Below are 16,765 nucleotides of genomic sequence, written 5' to 3'. Positions count from 1 at the left end.
GGGAAAACCAATATTTAATCAATAAATCAATAACTACTTGCCTTGAGTTGCTGAATTTTCAGTGCAGTAGTTGTTGTCTTTGCCCCTATAATATACATATCTTACCTGTCACCCATGCGCTATAATTTTTGAGAAAAATGCAAAAATAGGCACAAAATTGGCCAGGGGTGTAGTACCAAAACTAAACATATGTGACTGTTCACGGCGAATGAGCCGTAAATTCCTCCCCCGGTCAATTTTGTTTTATTTCGTGTTTAGAAAATATACATCATAAGCTTTAAAATGGTATATCATTTGACTTCAAACGATATCCAGAAGCTGGGTTATGGTTTGTTAAACTTTGCTCCTTCAACAAAATTGTAGCTTTTTTCATTTAGATGTCTCTTTTTCCACATTGCTGGCAATAAATATCAAACAGTCATAATTGGCGGTCATTTCAAATCACCCCCAAGTCAACAAGGTTTAAGAAAGTTCTCTCATTGTCAATTGTTGGTTATACATACCTATCAAAATACAATGCCTGGTAACCCACCAGTTGAACAGGATTTAGCCAAAGCAAACAAAGACCAGAGCTATTAAAATTTCTATAGCCATCTAAGGTAGGAGCTTATTATCCACTTCAACAATAGGATTATTGATTGGTGTTTGACTATCAAAATGAGATAGATGTCGCGCCAGCTTAAGTTACCGATGAATACGACCTTCGTACACATTTTACACTGCAACACAGAATACAATTTTTTAGGGAATTTACGGCTCATTCGTGCTGTACAGTCACATATTGGAGATAATTATTATTTCAATGTAAGAGGCTGGATGAGTTTTCTTCATGCTTTCACTCTTGTTCTTTAAAATGAAAGGTTTCACATGTCAGCTTTTTTCCCCACCTACTCACTTTTATCACAGCTTTGTACTGAATATAATACAGAACACACTTTTCAAAACAGCCAATTAAATATATGTACTAATTAACTTGAACTAATTAATGTGTGATGAATGTCCTACCATTATAAAGATTTACAGAGTGAATGCTGTCTTATACATAGATGCAGCCTTACGTTGCACAAAACCCCACTCATTTGGAATATGAAATGCATTCCCAAGGTCTGACATGCTTCCTTTGCTCTGAAACACATGGCATTTTTACAAATATCAAATATTCATGCTGGCTTTTAGAAAGAAATTAAAAGCCGTGAGACGATGAGAGTTGTCATGATGGTAGCCACTTTGCAATCATCATGTGTGCACACAAACATTTCACATACATATCTACACACTATAAAGACTGACAATAACATTGTATGGGTGTATGTGCGTATAAACGAGGACACACACATGACATTTCACATTTAAACAGTGGTGGACCACTCTGCAATCGCATGTATTGCTTCGGAGTTCAGACAACGGGTGGGTGTGTGTGTGGGTGGTTCTGATAGGGTATGGTTTATGTGTTAATGGTTCTATGTTTGTTTGTTTTTGAGGATCTACAATGTATACCCCCCCCCCCTCCAGCATCGGCCCCTCCTCCACATGCCCTTTCTTTACTATCACTCACTCACCATACTTGTTCATCCTAAGGGACCATTCACAAACACTTGTTAAGGGGGCCTGATGCAAAAAGGGGGGCCCTTAAAATGTTTTAACCCTCCTAAGGGGGGGCCTGAAAAAATGACCACAAATTTTCCTGGGGGCCCCAAAATTTTCACGATTTTTTTGCATCCGCCCCCCCCTTACAAGTGTTTGTGAACGGTCCCTAAATACTACAAGCCAACACCTGAGTGGATTGTTATCCTTGACCTATATTTTCTTCACAAATAACCTAGTCATCTTACAAGTAAGTTAATATGCAGGTGGTCGGGTATTTGTTCAGGTCTTCTGCTTCAAATCTTCCCATGATTACTCTGTCACACTCATGCCAAGTGTTTGGGTGCCTGGGAACACTTTATATACTGTACTGGGACTTATATACAATGTAGGTACATGTATGTTACAGAATGCAGAACTTGCGCTGTCCGAGCAAAAATGGTGATTTTGCAATTCCAAAATGGGTAATAATTATACACAATAACATTAAATTCCCCTTTTGTGACATTTGACAGCAATCAGCATGTCAAACATGTATCATACATGGGTCAGCGGTTCTAGATGAAGTATACACAACCCTTTGCACTATGAATATTCCAATATAAAGTACTTTATATTCCTACAAAGTATGTCATATGAACCCATTAAATAGCCTGCTGCCATAAGGTTGTTTTCTACATGTAATAAAAGTGACCAGATGACTATAGGTGTTTTCTGTCACAAAACAATGAGTTAATTGATTGGTACTCTTCTTCCCCTTCCCCTCTTCTTCCCGATCTTCTTCTCCCTCCCCCTCTTCTCCTTCATATTTTTCGTCCTCTCCGCCTCCTCTAACTCCCTTATCCTCTAGATTAAAAACATTACAATGCTTTACATTGTCCTGGTTAGGCAGAAAAAAAGGGTTCTCTCAGCTTCCTTTGGCCAAAAACCCTATTAAGTGCTTTGTATGTTTGTTTATTTGTTAGGCGAAAAAGGCTACATGCAGACATGGGATTTCTTTTTTATTGCATTTTTGGCCCCTCCTGAGCGAAAGAGGCTAGTGGCTAAAAATAAATGGGGATTTATATGGGTACTAGTATTTAGCCAGTATAGCCACCGAAATCCTGAGCTCCTGAAAGTTAAATTACGGGCTGGTTTTTTCAAGAGTAAACCCCCAAAATTAAAAGAAAAGTATGGGGCATGCATGCTTTACATCAAAATTGAATCGGAGGGGGGGTACTCAAGTTTGGTTTTGGTAGGGACGTGCCGCTGAGAATTTGAAAGTAGACCCATAAATATACCAATTTTTCAAGAAATTTGGACCCTTTGATATACCAAAAGTCAAAATTTTCGGCCAAATTTTACCCAAATTGTCTTAGTTTTTACAAATTTTCCCAAAATTTTGGGAAGATTGGCTAGATTAAGGGAAAATTGGGCTATTTTCGAAAAAAATTTGAAAAAAGGGGTCATTGATATACCAAGAGGCCGAAAATGCTACCCATATTGCGGCACGTCCCCGTATGGTCATTTGTACTGAGTACCCCACCCCCGGGATTGAATCAACCTGTCCAGCTAACCAGCCAATCTGGCCAGGGTAGCAGTAAGTAGTATGTAGCAAGTGAACAGTCTAGTCAACACCTATCAATGCACTGCTCAGTTTACAGGCGATATTGTCTCTCTTATTATTAGTTTTCTTGGATAAAAATGATGATACACACACGCTTCGGTCAATTTGGTCATTTTGCTCAATATTTAGTTCAAAGACTTTCAAAAATCAATATTATCATTGTTAAAATTTTATTCCTCAAATTCACTGCCAACTGATACCATATATATGGCCTTTCAGTAAAGCCATTTTTACCTTTTCTAAATTGTAAATTACATGTACATATACAGGGCTCGAAAATCAGTGAGGGCCCACAAAAGACACATCTGGCCCGCAAAATTTGTGGCAATTTGCTCACTTTTTTGTGGGGTTCAAAAATTTGTGAGGGCCCTCAAACATTTAATATCAAGGGCCCAAGTGGCCCTCAGAAATTCTGGCTTATTTTGAGGCCTGTACATATAAATTCTCAATTTGCCATTTTATTATTTTCCTGTCTTCTTAAGTAAGGACTCGGTGAACCACCTTTGTACAGTATTTTTTGTGGGACATGAGAGCACATCAGACACACCAAATTGCATTCTGAATACGAGGAATGTCCTTCTGATATCAAATAACTTTTCTTTATTTTCTATTTTTAATTCGTGACATACAAGGCAAATTTATTCAAAATTTACATTGTTGACCATTAACAGTCCTTGAAGTAAACTTTATAAATTTCATGATAATGTTACAAATAATATATACATTTAGCCAGGATGAAAAGATGACCACTATAAGAAAATTTTGACCTTTCGTATTGAAGAAATACATGTACATGTACATGAAGTTTCCCAAAAGACCTAGTTTTTAGGTCTGTTATGAAAGTGACTTCATGCATATAATACCATGGCTACAATATATAACACCTCTAGGTGCTTACATATGGTGCCTTAAGTACACACACATCTAACGATGTAAAAAATAATATTTAATAATAATAATTGTTGCATGATTTAATTCTGATTGCCTTCACACATGTAAACGTAGTGGCTGTAATAATCTTGGATACTTATGGATTGATTCACTGCTGCTGTCTACTGAAGATAGTATATACTTATTCTGTTATAATTAGTATTGGATTTTCTTTGCCCAGTACTGCAATGTTTGCTGGGAACTAACGACTACTGACGACTTAGTCGTGCAACCCTGATATATACAAATGAGAAAAATGTGAAAAATACTTTTCAATGCGTATCTGATAATCAGTTGTCTGTGCTTTCTTTGTTGTAATATATACAGGGTGTCCCCAAAATAGGTTACATGTAGATTTTTGAAAATAATCTAAGTTAATGTTAACAAATATAAATGTCCTTTTCATGACATAATCTATATGCACCCCCTACTAGTACCCATGTAAGTTCACAAAGTGCATTAACCCGCATTCTACGAATTCCCGAGCAAGCTGTTTACCATGTTTACGTGATATAATGCAACACTAATGCAAGGTTCACTGCCCGCATTTGGTGGGTCATTTCAGTAGGTCCAGTCATAGCATGGCAGGCGCAGTATATAATTCTGTTGAACAGATAATTAATATTGTTCAATTTTATTTCGAGAATTCAGTCAAAAAATTGACAATATTCTTTCAGTATAAAACAGAGCAGTGATTTCAACTCAACATAACCCAAAGTCTAAATGCAAATTGTTATTAATTTCATTATGTTGATGGTAGGAGATACAGCGTGCAGAAATGCCTTCACCAAAAAATGTTCTTCTCTAATGACCATCTTCCTTTTACCACCAAGAGTCAAGAAGTTCTATAAAAGCTGTGCACTATTTAATTGTCAATATGGTTCTTTAGTGCAATAAAAAGAAATACAAGAAAATAAAAAGTAATAAGCAAAAATAGAAAACAAAGATGTGCTTGAGTTTAACTTCCATAATGTGCGATATTTTGTTGATTAGTCACTGTTGATAGCCCTGTCATCTTGCGCTTATAAGTTAAGTTGCTTTTAAGATACGGAGTTGAAACTTAGCAGACAATTACAAGAAGGATGAATAAATAATACCTGAAAAAAATGACAGTGTTTTGTTGTACCATCGCAAAATGCGGTTCATTTCCTACAATCCCCTACATGTAACCTTTTTATGGGACACCTTGTATAGCATGTAGCCTCAATTATTTAAAGGACCCGAGGCTAGCTAGCTAAGCTTTTATGAAGTTCATAATTGAGACAATTCAATCAGTTAACATAATTTGCATTTAATGTGAGGTTAGAATACAAAGTCACCTGTCATTGAAAGCATTAATGTAATTATTGATTACACTATGGGCTGAGTTCATTGAAATTACAATATATTATTCAGTCCAAGATACAGGTAGACAGTTCAATAAACATGATAGTGTTATTATACTCCATGCATAGCTGACATCTTGTCTAGTGTGGCAGATTAGATCTGGTTCATTTCATTTTCTTGGAAAAAAAGTATTACTGACATTTTTTTTTTTTTGGGGGGGGGGGGAACAAATTAAATTTACTATTGCCAGATCAACTGGTTCAGGCTATCTGGGTTTGGAGCCAGATCAGGACACAAAATCAATGGGTTAGTGCTAACATTGGAAACTCATTGGTACCAATCATTTTATAATTCCAGTTGGAATGCTAAATATCATTTGAATGATAAGGCAAATATTGAATGATAGGATTAAATCTGGTTTAAATCTCTGAGTTAGTCTTTTGGTATGGATGTTAAACCTGTGTGATTATGATAAGATAATGTGTGCATGTTTAGACGAAGAACCACAGATCGATGACACTAAATTACATAGGCCTATATTTTCAATACTTTTCGCGTTAGACAAGAATATCTCAGACGCACAGAAAATCAGGCATGTAAAACCTTATGGACAGGGCACAAAACAAATGCGATCATTTCCGGGTTCATTTCAGACAGAATGTCAAAAATAAATGCTCCAAGAACTATATCAGATCGTTCACTCTGAATACGAATCTGTTTAAACATTGTGCAAGTCAAGGCTCTGCGAATGAAATAGTGTGACAATTGACTCCACTTGCGAAAGAATCTCTCCCTTGTATAAACTGTCAGTGGGGGATTCCCCCGATCATGCATGCACAAATGTTTACTACTGATGATCGTTTTATCGGGAGTTTTATACCATAGTAAATCATCATTTAACTAATTTTCATGTCATGCTAAGTAAAAATGGAGTTTCCTCAACACAAAAAAGTCAACTTTGTATTCTTTATTGATGGCAATATAGGATAAAATTGCAGTGAATTAGTGGCACATGGTAAGATTTGGGGTGTTGAATTCTGCACCTTTTTACATTAAAAATACACATAAACATCGTGTGATCATAATTTTTCAGAACTTTGCCTGTTTTGAAGGGGTTGATTCAGGTTTATGAGGTGAAAGGTCAGAATTAGGGTTAGGATTACGTTTTCTATAATTAAGGGTTGGCGTTCTGACTAAATAAAAAGCTCCACTAACAATAACATTTATACATGATGAACAAACAGGACTGGATTGTAAAAAACAACCCCTGAACAAGGACTGGATTGTAAAAAACAACCCCTAGTTTTTGGGTTTGCACTCCCATATTTTGGATTTTCTTGAAGTTCAGAGGTTGTGCAATTATGAGGGTAAAATGGGGGGGGGCAAGAATTTTTGGCAGCTGGGGGGGCAATTTTGGCAAGTCAAAAGGAGGGGGCAAGTGCAAGTGATTTTGAGCACACATTCATGGGGCATGTTCAAAACTAAACGCTTGAAACAAACTTAAGAAATAGTAGGCTTATGGAATCTTCTACATTTTCCTGCTTGCGACGAATAGGCCTACAATTTTTAGCAGGCCGGGTGCAAGCAATATTTAGGCCTACCTTTTTTTAGCCGTTTGGACATTTTACCCCCTGGGAGGCTCATAATTATTGCACGCTGTATTTTGTTGATGTAAAATGCATAATACAACCCCATGTCCAGCATATCGTAACCTCTAATATTAGTGGGTGATGTTTCCAGAGTCGGACTCGGACCCCTTAAAATTCCCATTGGACCCCTTAAATTGGACTTTTGGAGGGCTGAATGAGTCCAACAAAAATCACTCGGACCCCTTAAATTTTGAAGCCAGCGCTACCCCTGCGTAGAGGGCGCCACAAAAAGGTCAAAATTTTCAATTGATCGTCGGCTTTTTCTCCCAGCTACATACACTTTAAGAATATATCATTAGATTTATAAAATTTATTTTGAGGAATGTTATATATCAAAAATGTGAAAAATATCAAATTTTAATAATTTGTCATAAAATTTGTATTATATCGTGAATTTCAAAAAATGAAAATTATTTGATATCAGAAAGACATGCTTCAGATTCAGAATGCAATTCGATACATCTGAGGTGCTCTCATGTCCCACAAAAAATACTGTCGAAACGCCATAAACGCTCATTCTAGATCCCTTAAATTCAAATAAAAAAATATTACGGTAATCATAAGTATATAACAAATTTTAATCAAATTTTAATTTTAAAATGTAGGATTTAAAAATCCTACATTTTACAATGAATTACCTAGCACTTTTAAAATAGAATTGACCAGTCCTGTTGTTGCTATGCGCCTCTGATTGGTTTAAATAGCGCATACGAGTATCACATTGACTCGCACTAGCTGAACCATGTTATATCGTGTCATATCACATGGCTAAGAGCCAATGAGATTGCAAGAACTTTATCAAGTGTATAAAAATCATATTTGAAATAGGACCACCAGTTAAAAAGTCCCACTTTTGGTTCAAGTTCCTTGGGGAATTAGTCAAGGTTAAAATTTATCCATGTAAATTCTGTTCTGTCTGTCATCAACGTAACAGGTGTATTGTCAGTTCTTCTGTGGAGAACTGACCAAGCGGGGCTTCCTGTTTAAATCCTTGGAAAATCAGTCACAGTAGAGTGACTTTGGATTGGTTTTAAAAAGGCATTGGCAGGGATACTGTGTAACTAAAAGTTATATCTAGTTTCATCTCAATTGGTGCATATTTATCTTTTATTTATTTTGAACTTTTTAAATGTTAGTGTGCAATTTTTCGGACTGGATGAACCCCTGACTTTTGCACTTCTAGCTCTGCTCCCTGGGGCATGGCCACATGCCGCCACTACCAACCCACAGGCAGCCGGGAATAGGCCCATTAGGGTGATTCACAAAAAATGAAATTGGTATTTTTCAACGGGACACCCCCTCATTTTGTTCATTTTGGTAATAAAATTATACCTGCAAAATATGAAAAAAATTCAAAAAAGTTTAGGGAGTGCTACCGGTCAATGAACTTTTGTACACAAAGTCAATGGGATTTTTTGTCAAAAATTTCAAACGCTTATTTCAGGGCCTAAAAAGTCTACCAGGCTTGCAAAACTGAAGTAAATGTTCAATGATATACCTAACTTTGTGAAAACATGGGTTTTTACCAAATTAAAGTTCATAGTTGACTGTAATAATAAAAAATGTTTCAAAAGTGACAGAGGGAGTGTAGCTCAAGAAAAGAATACCCTGGGATATTCCTGGAATCCCACCAGGCACCCCAAATTTATACCTTATTGAACTGAACTGTTGATAAAAAAAAAGATTAAAATTCTTCACATATTAGTTTACCCCAATGGTGATACCAGCTTTTGAAATCTTATGTAATAGTAACTATCAAAATCCATACATCTGTATCAGGGGTGGTCATTATGGCCATACCTGATGAAGATTTGTATTGTTTGAATTGAATGACCACAGGAAGGATTAGATTCACCATGGTTGAAAAGAAATGTATATAAATTGGGGTCACAACATTGGATAGTGGCCAGTTCAAATCTACACCTTGTGCAAGGTACTTGTGACAAGAGCTAGAGTGGCTAAGACACATTTACTATAGTGCCGTACTATTACGCTATGTTTTAGATTTGAGAAGGATGTCGGTATTTACATCCGCTGTTTTACACGTTATTTTCACCCTTTTATGACCGTCTAAAATTCCTTTGTGAACCTATAGGTGATAACCACTTACTTCTCACTCTATTGCAATACTTCAGGTTTCTCGATGTGCACTGAAAAAGTGAAATTTCTTGGCCCTTTCTTTGCGAGTCAGTTGAGAGTTCCATACCCACGTTGTCCTGTCAAAATTGATCATGGTTGACCCGGTATGACCTGTGTCATCTTGCAAAGGATATGGTTCATTCCATTATTTCTTGAGGGAAATTCTAGGAAATTCCACCCGCGTGATGATCAATGTGATAGAAAACACACCCTATTTGAGAAATGGATGATCAATATGCATTACGTATGAGGTCAACTCAATCAATTAACCCTTAAGGTCAGCGATTTTGCATTTAAAAATAAACAGGCAAGACACGACGACATTGTGCTCAAGACGTGACTACAAATTGGTTTTTTTTTAACGAATGCAAAACGGCTTTTTACGTCGATTGCACACCCAAACCTTGTACTGTATACAAGCAACAATTTGGAGAGCTCATATATGCAGGTGAGACAAATTAAACTCAAAAGTGACATAAATAACACCATGCCCAAACGCAGTAGGAACACTTCAGTCGATTTTATAGTATGTATAATCGACTGAATATTCGGTCTACATTTACTACTGGATTACACATTAAACATTACACTACACTTACATAAAATTACAAACCTACACACATTCAACACTTGAATAACATAATTTACAGTTACAAACCTACATACATTTCAATCATTTAAAAAAAAAGAAAGAACTAGAGCCCCATAAACACAACTTTATATTAGCCAAGTACCATAATATTTTGGCTGTTCCAGCAACTGCCTTGCCCCAAATGTAACAGTTTTCACAAAATGCAATTTTCTGGAAAGCGGGTTAACATTTTTACAATTTTCTTTAGCATTTATTTTAAGGACATTACTCACACTATGATCAAATATTTTGGCACAATCAGGGAAAATTAACATGGCTTTTTTGTGTTGTAAAGAAAATGGCTCATAAATCCCATTGACTTTGTGTACAAAAGTTCATTGACCGGTAGCACCCCTAAACTTTTTTGAATTTTTTTCATATTTTGCAGGTATGATTTTATTATCAAAATGAACAAAATGAGGGGGTGTCCCGTTGAAAAATACCAATTTCATTTTTTGTGAATCACCCTAATGGGCCTATTCCCGGCTGCCTGTGGGTTGGTAGTGGCGGCATGTGGATCTGGGATTCGACTGTGTGCTCGTTTTTGCCTTGGGATGTTGGCTTCTGGGATGCATGTTGGGGCTGCTGTACAGAGATGAAAATTTGAAATAGGAGGATTTCCTTCCTATCCAGAAGAAATCTCATCCTTGCCAGGTCAAAGGTTAAATATGGTCAACTTGTTTTGTGCAAACAAACCTAGTAGAAGTCTCAATTATGAAAAAAAAAAGAACTTACTTGTTGGGCTTCACCTGATGGTGATGCTGGAGAGCTGACATATAATTCCCATTTGACCTTCAAGTTACGACCCCACTGACTACCTCCTCCATCATCCATCTTGGATCAGCCGATGATCTCCCAATGCTGGATGAAGAATCTATCCTGAAGAGAGAGCAGAGAAAACGCAAACAAAATGAATATTGCAAATACAATAGGTATGCCACCTTACACTTAGGATGCAATCATGTTTCACCGTTGTTCATCACCGATTAACAACTCGCGTCCGGTGTGTTTGCGTGGTTTACTTCGCTTGGGCAGGTAAAGTTGCCCTCGCGAAGTAGACGACGCTGACGCATCGTTGTTAATCGGTGGTGAACAACGGTGAAACATGATTGAATCCCTTTCAACAACGAAAACAAGCTAAAGATCATATAATTCACATGATTATTCCTCGGATTATTTAATGAGGAATGTCAGTTAATCATTGACAGTCAGCCTTACAAAAAGATCGGTGATTTCGGTTGATATCAGCAATAAAACTGAATAAAATGGCAATCTTTATCCGATACTTCCAAAATACAGAATTCAACTTGTAAGCGTGATACGCACACAGATTCCAGACATGACAAATTTTACGCGCTCACGTGTAACGCGGATGTGCGCTGGCGTTCGCGTATACGCTTACTGCAAAAGTGTGGATTCATCATGGATTAACAACGGTTGGCTCCTGTACAAAAGTATAGGAAGAGTTGTTGAAAAGAAAATCATTGATGCTTCAAATGGAATTCCAACTTGAATGTGAACTTGTTTGGAATAATAATGTTATTTACCATCTTTGAGCTGCAATGAATATTATTCGTAATAAATTTGTCAATACCATCATGCTCTACAGTTTGATGGCTTGTAATTGGTGGACCTTATAACATCGCGTATTAATATCAATATATTTTATTTCGAGAATTGTCTTGTGACGTGTCGCTAGAAGTATCACAAATTATTCATTCAAGTCCTATACTGTGCCTACTATATAAAACACGCACAGTATAGATCAGACATGTCAACTATATCATTCCTAATGTGGGTCTACTTTTCAGCGTAGTGATAAAAGCCTAACAATTCCCACCTATTACGAGTTGATCAAACTATAGGTCCCATATGGACTGGTAGTCAGCTCATGGTCATGGTCAGGGGTCATGGTCTTCTTCCACATGATGGAGCAAACAATTGGAAACTTACCAACTATTTTCATGTTTTATTATTTGATCACAATATTACTTGCCTATAGGCCCTACATTCATGTAACCATGTTTAAATAATTTTGATCACAATTATTGTTATTCCTACAGGACGGACGCGGTACTTGTACACGTAGAACTATGTGACTAATTTGTATCAACATTTGAGTGCAAAGGGTATCTTAATCCAACATGGTATGTTTGATCTGCAGTCTGCACCCAATTCCTATGCCTTCTATATTCCTAAATCAACAAGTCGGCCACTACGGGAATGCAAAATCCAGCATGTTATTTCAGGTATAAATTGGTAATCCAATCCACTGCTTCTGACAGGGGTGGCTGAATCCCCAATTTTCAGTTGGAGTATGGGACCCCCAAGATTGACCTTTTCATGTAGAAAGAGCCTATGGACCAGGGCTGTCAACTCTCACGCACTGGCTGTGAGTCCTACGCATTGGGTCACTTTCTCACGCCATGGTAGTATAATCTCACGCCTAGGTAGTAAATCTCACGCAAAATGCTTGAAAATGATTAAATCTGACACATCGTCAAAATAATTTGTTGTGCCTACCCCCCCACCCCCGCTTTTCAGATTCTCGAATGCCATGGCTCAAATAATCATGTGTCAAAATGAACATTGTAGTCGACAAATCCCGGTACGGCCCTGTCTCACGCCAAGCAATTCCAAAAAAGTTGACAGCCCTGCTATGGACCCCTTCATGGACCCCAAATGTTAGGCTAGTGCCACCCCTGATTGCGTACTTATTAGATCAATGTCATTGGCTTAAACAAACCTTTATTGATCAGGATCAGAGTATGATGCACCATGTAAATCAGCAAAATGTCTGCTTTGTCCATAAAACAATGGGATAATTAGGCCAAATATGTCAATATATTATTTAATAAATATACCTAAATCATGAATTTTCTGTAAAATTTGTCTAAAATATTAACTCTCAGTCTAAATTATTTCAGAGAGAGAAGGTATTTAAAAGGACTGTTTTGGCCAGAATGAAAAATTTCTCTTAAAACGATCTGTGTATTGTGTATGAAAAAGGGATCATTTATTTATTTATTTATTACATTTGGCAAAAAGCACAGGCAATACCCAATAGTGCTCAAAGAGCACTAAATTAAAGGGAAGCCCTACATACAAAGTGAACAAAAATAAACTGAAAAGCAAAAACAAGATAAAAAAGACAGCTATTGGAGGGCTTTAACTGCAGCCTTGAAAGCGGACAAGGTGGGACTACAGACAACATTTTCTGGTACCTCATTCCATAACATATGACCACGGTGGAAGAAACTTCTTTGACAAAGTGTGAGGCGGCTGAAAGGTGGGTAGAGAGCTCGGGAATGGTTACATCTTGAGTTGAAACGTGAATGAGGTGTGAATACATTAGGAGTAGATGAAAGACCGTCAAGTATTTTGAACACATGGCGCACCGTAAAGGAGTTGCAACGGGCCTCAAGAGAGGGGAGGTTAGTTTGGGAAAGGAGGCTGTCATGATCCAGGTCCCAAGATTCTGTGGATCATATTCTATGGACAACTTAAAACTGCACCAAGGAAACATAAAATTATATAAACACCTGCTTGCTTCCAGTAACATAATTTGTTTTTCATCGCAGAAAGAGGGAAGAGAGAATGACCCAAGTCTTTGAACTGTGGCTGTGGAGAACTAGTCACTAGGATCCACAACATGCTCATCTATCAAGGCACAGTTCTTTATCCCAATACATTTGTACATTCATTAAATGACCTTTGAAAATCTGGGTACTAAAACTCATACTCTGCAACTGAAGGTCAAATTTTGCACTATGATTGTTTAATTAAGGTTATTGAACTATGCCACTGGAATGAGGCCATTGTGGTCCATAGTGAGTGAAGATTTTTGAGAGTGAGCTGTAGAAAAAGGGAATCAAATGAGTGGGCTGGGGAAACCATAGGAGTGCCAGAGAGGGAAGGACTTCTGGAAATAATTAAGAAGAGACAACAGACTATTTTAATTAAATGGCTAAAGCTGAATTTATACTCGATCGCTTTTGCAGAAAAGCGATTTTCACGCATGCTCAATGTTTACTTACATTTCCAGAGCGTCAAGCCGATCAATCGATTCAAATCGCGGAGGCAAAAACGACGTCGCTTTTGCAAGTAGAAGAAATCTCAACTTCCCAGCGATATCGCTTGACACATGAATGCGTCAACCAATCATATACAACCAACTGGATCTATTATTTTGCTAATTAATTTACCTTTCTCGATTTTTAACTTTTGGTGATGAATTAATTCAAAGCAATAATTATTGACAGCAACTGATGTTTTAAAAATGTATTTTGTGGCATTTAGAATATTTTATTTGTCGCCTGCAATCGCTATCGCCGTGATAAGTATAAATGCAAAAGCTGACAGGCGATGCATCGCAAAATTCGCGATTGCAAATCGCTTTTCAAAATTAATCGCATCGTCGGCGATCGAGTATAAATTCAGCTTAAGTATGGTCATTAGAAATGAAGAAGTGACAGTCTAGTCATATATCAGTTATTGAAGGAGAGATTTGTGCGATGGGATGGAAAGGAAGGAGGTGGTTAGAATGGGTTGACAACAAGGGTTGAGAAATGTTATGGTGTGCACTAGAAGGATAGCTATCAAGTAAAATGCCTACGGCTCTTTTGTTGGCTATGGCATATACTGAACCTGAACCTGAACCTGATGACGTTAGACAAAGATGTATTTTAGATGTTGCAGAAAAGGTCTTAGTTTTCCAGATCCTAGTTTTCTGGGTCTTGGTTTTCACAGGTCTTATATGTGTTTTTCCAGGTCTTAAGTCCTAAGAATCTGTAGATGGTATTATTTTACCATCAAGTTTGAAGATTTATGGTTTTACCATGCATGGACTGTAGAAAACGGGCACTTGGGCATCAAAAACATAGTATACATGCAACAAACAAAGGCATGTGCATGTATGATGTATGCTTCCAGGGTATTGGGTATAAAGAGCCTGTATATTATTGTCAAATCATATGGTTCCAAGGCAACATCTAACCTTGACCAAGTTTTACACTCACATGACTGGATTACAAAAAGGTACATGACCTGCAAATTGGAATGGTGTACATCATTAATCTGCTGGTTAGCATTACATTATCCCCTACTGGATTTTGTTTCTGAGAAATACAAGACAACATTTGATTTTTCTTTTATTTTGATCCATTCTGCAAACCAAATTACATGTACCAATTACCATTAATTACATAGACTGTCTTTGTTCAGATGCAGCTCAGAGCCTCATGTTAAGTCCAGTCTAGTGACTAGGGCACAAACCTGAGCACAAACCATGTACATACAATGTACATAGCCTTGTGATAAGTCCAGTCTAGTGACTAGGGCACAAACCATGTACAGAGCCTCATGATAAGTCCAGTCTAGTGACTAGGGCACAAACCATGTACAGAGCCTCATGATAAGTCCAGTCTAGTGACTAGGGCACAAACCATGTACAGAGCCTCATGATAAGTCCAATCTAGTGACTAGGGCACAAACCATGTACAGAGCCTCATGATTAGTCCAATCTAGTGACTAGGGCACAAACCATGTACAGAGCCTCATGGTAATTCCAATTTAGTGACTAGGGCACAAACCTGGGTGCCTTGTGATAAGTCCAGTCTAGTGACTAGGGCACAAATCTGGGCACAAACCATGTACAGAGCCTCATGATAAATCCAGTCTAGTGACTAGGGCACAAACCTGGGCGCCTCGTGATAAGTCCAGTCTAGTGAGTCATACTCGGCAGTGGGGTTTGACTCCCACCCTTTTTATTTTACCCCCACCCTTTTTATTGAGGCACCCTTTATACTGAAAATTCCTGACCCCCACGCTTTTTACTGAGGCACCCTTTATACTGAAAATTCTTGACCCCCACCACTTTTTGCTTTTTCCGCTATTTGTAAACTGACAAAGTCGCACGCAATTTGGTTCAAGTATCAATACGCCGAATTCTGCACCTATTTCACATGTGCGAGTCCGATGTTTTCTCTCCAATAAGTTAATTGATACATTACGTGAACAATGCAAATTATATGTGAAAAACTACTACTGCACTGTAAAATAAGCATTTTAATGAATAACTGTACTTTTATGGTGTTCAAATGTTGTTCTTGTCATGAAACTTGACGACGCTGTGTTCAGCGACTATATCCTACTTCTTCCGTGCTGCTTCGCGCAATCAATTATGCATGTTAATGACGTCACTCATATACGATCAATGTAAAGAAAAATAACACGTCATGGAAAATCGGACATTTGCATATGACGTAGGTGTTTTGGCAGCGCTTCCGGGGGGAGGATATTGTGTACATTGCACTGGATTCACGTAAACAAGCGCGAGCCTGCATCAAATGGAATTTTATCTTGCGACATAGTGTGCAAGTTTTGGTGATTTTTCTTGGAACTATGATTATTTTATCATTCAATAAAAATATACTGTAAGTTGGAAGAAGCCCCACGCTTTTTATTTTAATCCCACGCTTTATATCAGTCCACGCTTTTTACCCAAAAAGTTTAAACCCCACGCTTTCACCAATTTTCAGAATTTCGAACCGGCACGCATTATAAAGCGTGGACTGCCGAGTGTGAGAGTAGGGCACAAAACTGGGCACAAACCATGTACAGACAGGGTTCGGTTTTTGCCGGCAAAAACCTGTTTTTGCCGACAAAGTGGCAATAACTGGCAAAAACCTGTTTTTGCCAGTTTTTGCCTGGTTTAAAACGGCAAAAATGGCAAAAACTGGCAAAAACTCATTTATAGTCACTCAAATGTTAACAAGTGCACAGAAAGCTAATAAACAGTAAACATATATCTTTTAATGAATCATTCAACTTATTTTTTGTCTCATCAAGTCCTTAAAATGAAAATATTTTGAATGTGATATACCACATTTCAGTAAATGG

General features: G+C 37.5%; 1 protein-coding gene across 1 annotated transcript in view; it reads right to left on the bottom strand.

The window, feature by feature from the left end:
* Positions 1–16,765, bottom strand: part of LOC140152351 (lysosomal-trafficking regulator-like) — a 134,999-nt gene that overhangs the window by 107,881 nt on the left and 10,353 nt on the right. The window contains 1 exon segment of the mRNA XM_072174655.1: positions 10,601–10,744. Coding sequence (XP_072030756.1) covers positions 10,601–10,699 — 99 coding nt within the window. The 5' untranslated portion in view covers positions 10,700–10,744.

This window comes from Amphiura filiformis, chromosome 5 (genome assembly GCF_039555335.1).
Source record: "Amphiura filiformis chromosome 5, Afil_fr2py, whole genome shotgun sequence".
Classification (NCBI taxonomy): domain Eukaryota; kingdom Metazoa; phylum Echinodermata; class Ophiuroidea; order Amphilepidida; family Amphiuridae; genus Amphiura; species Amphiura filiformis.
The sequence above is the reverse complement of the archived record's forward strand: the minus strand, read 5'-3'. Positions and strand labels throughout refer to the sequence as shown.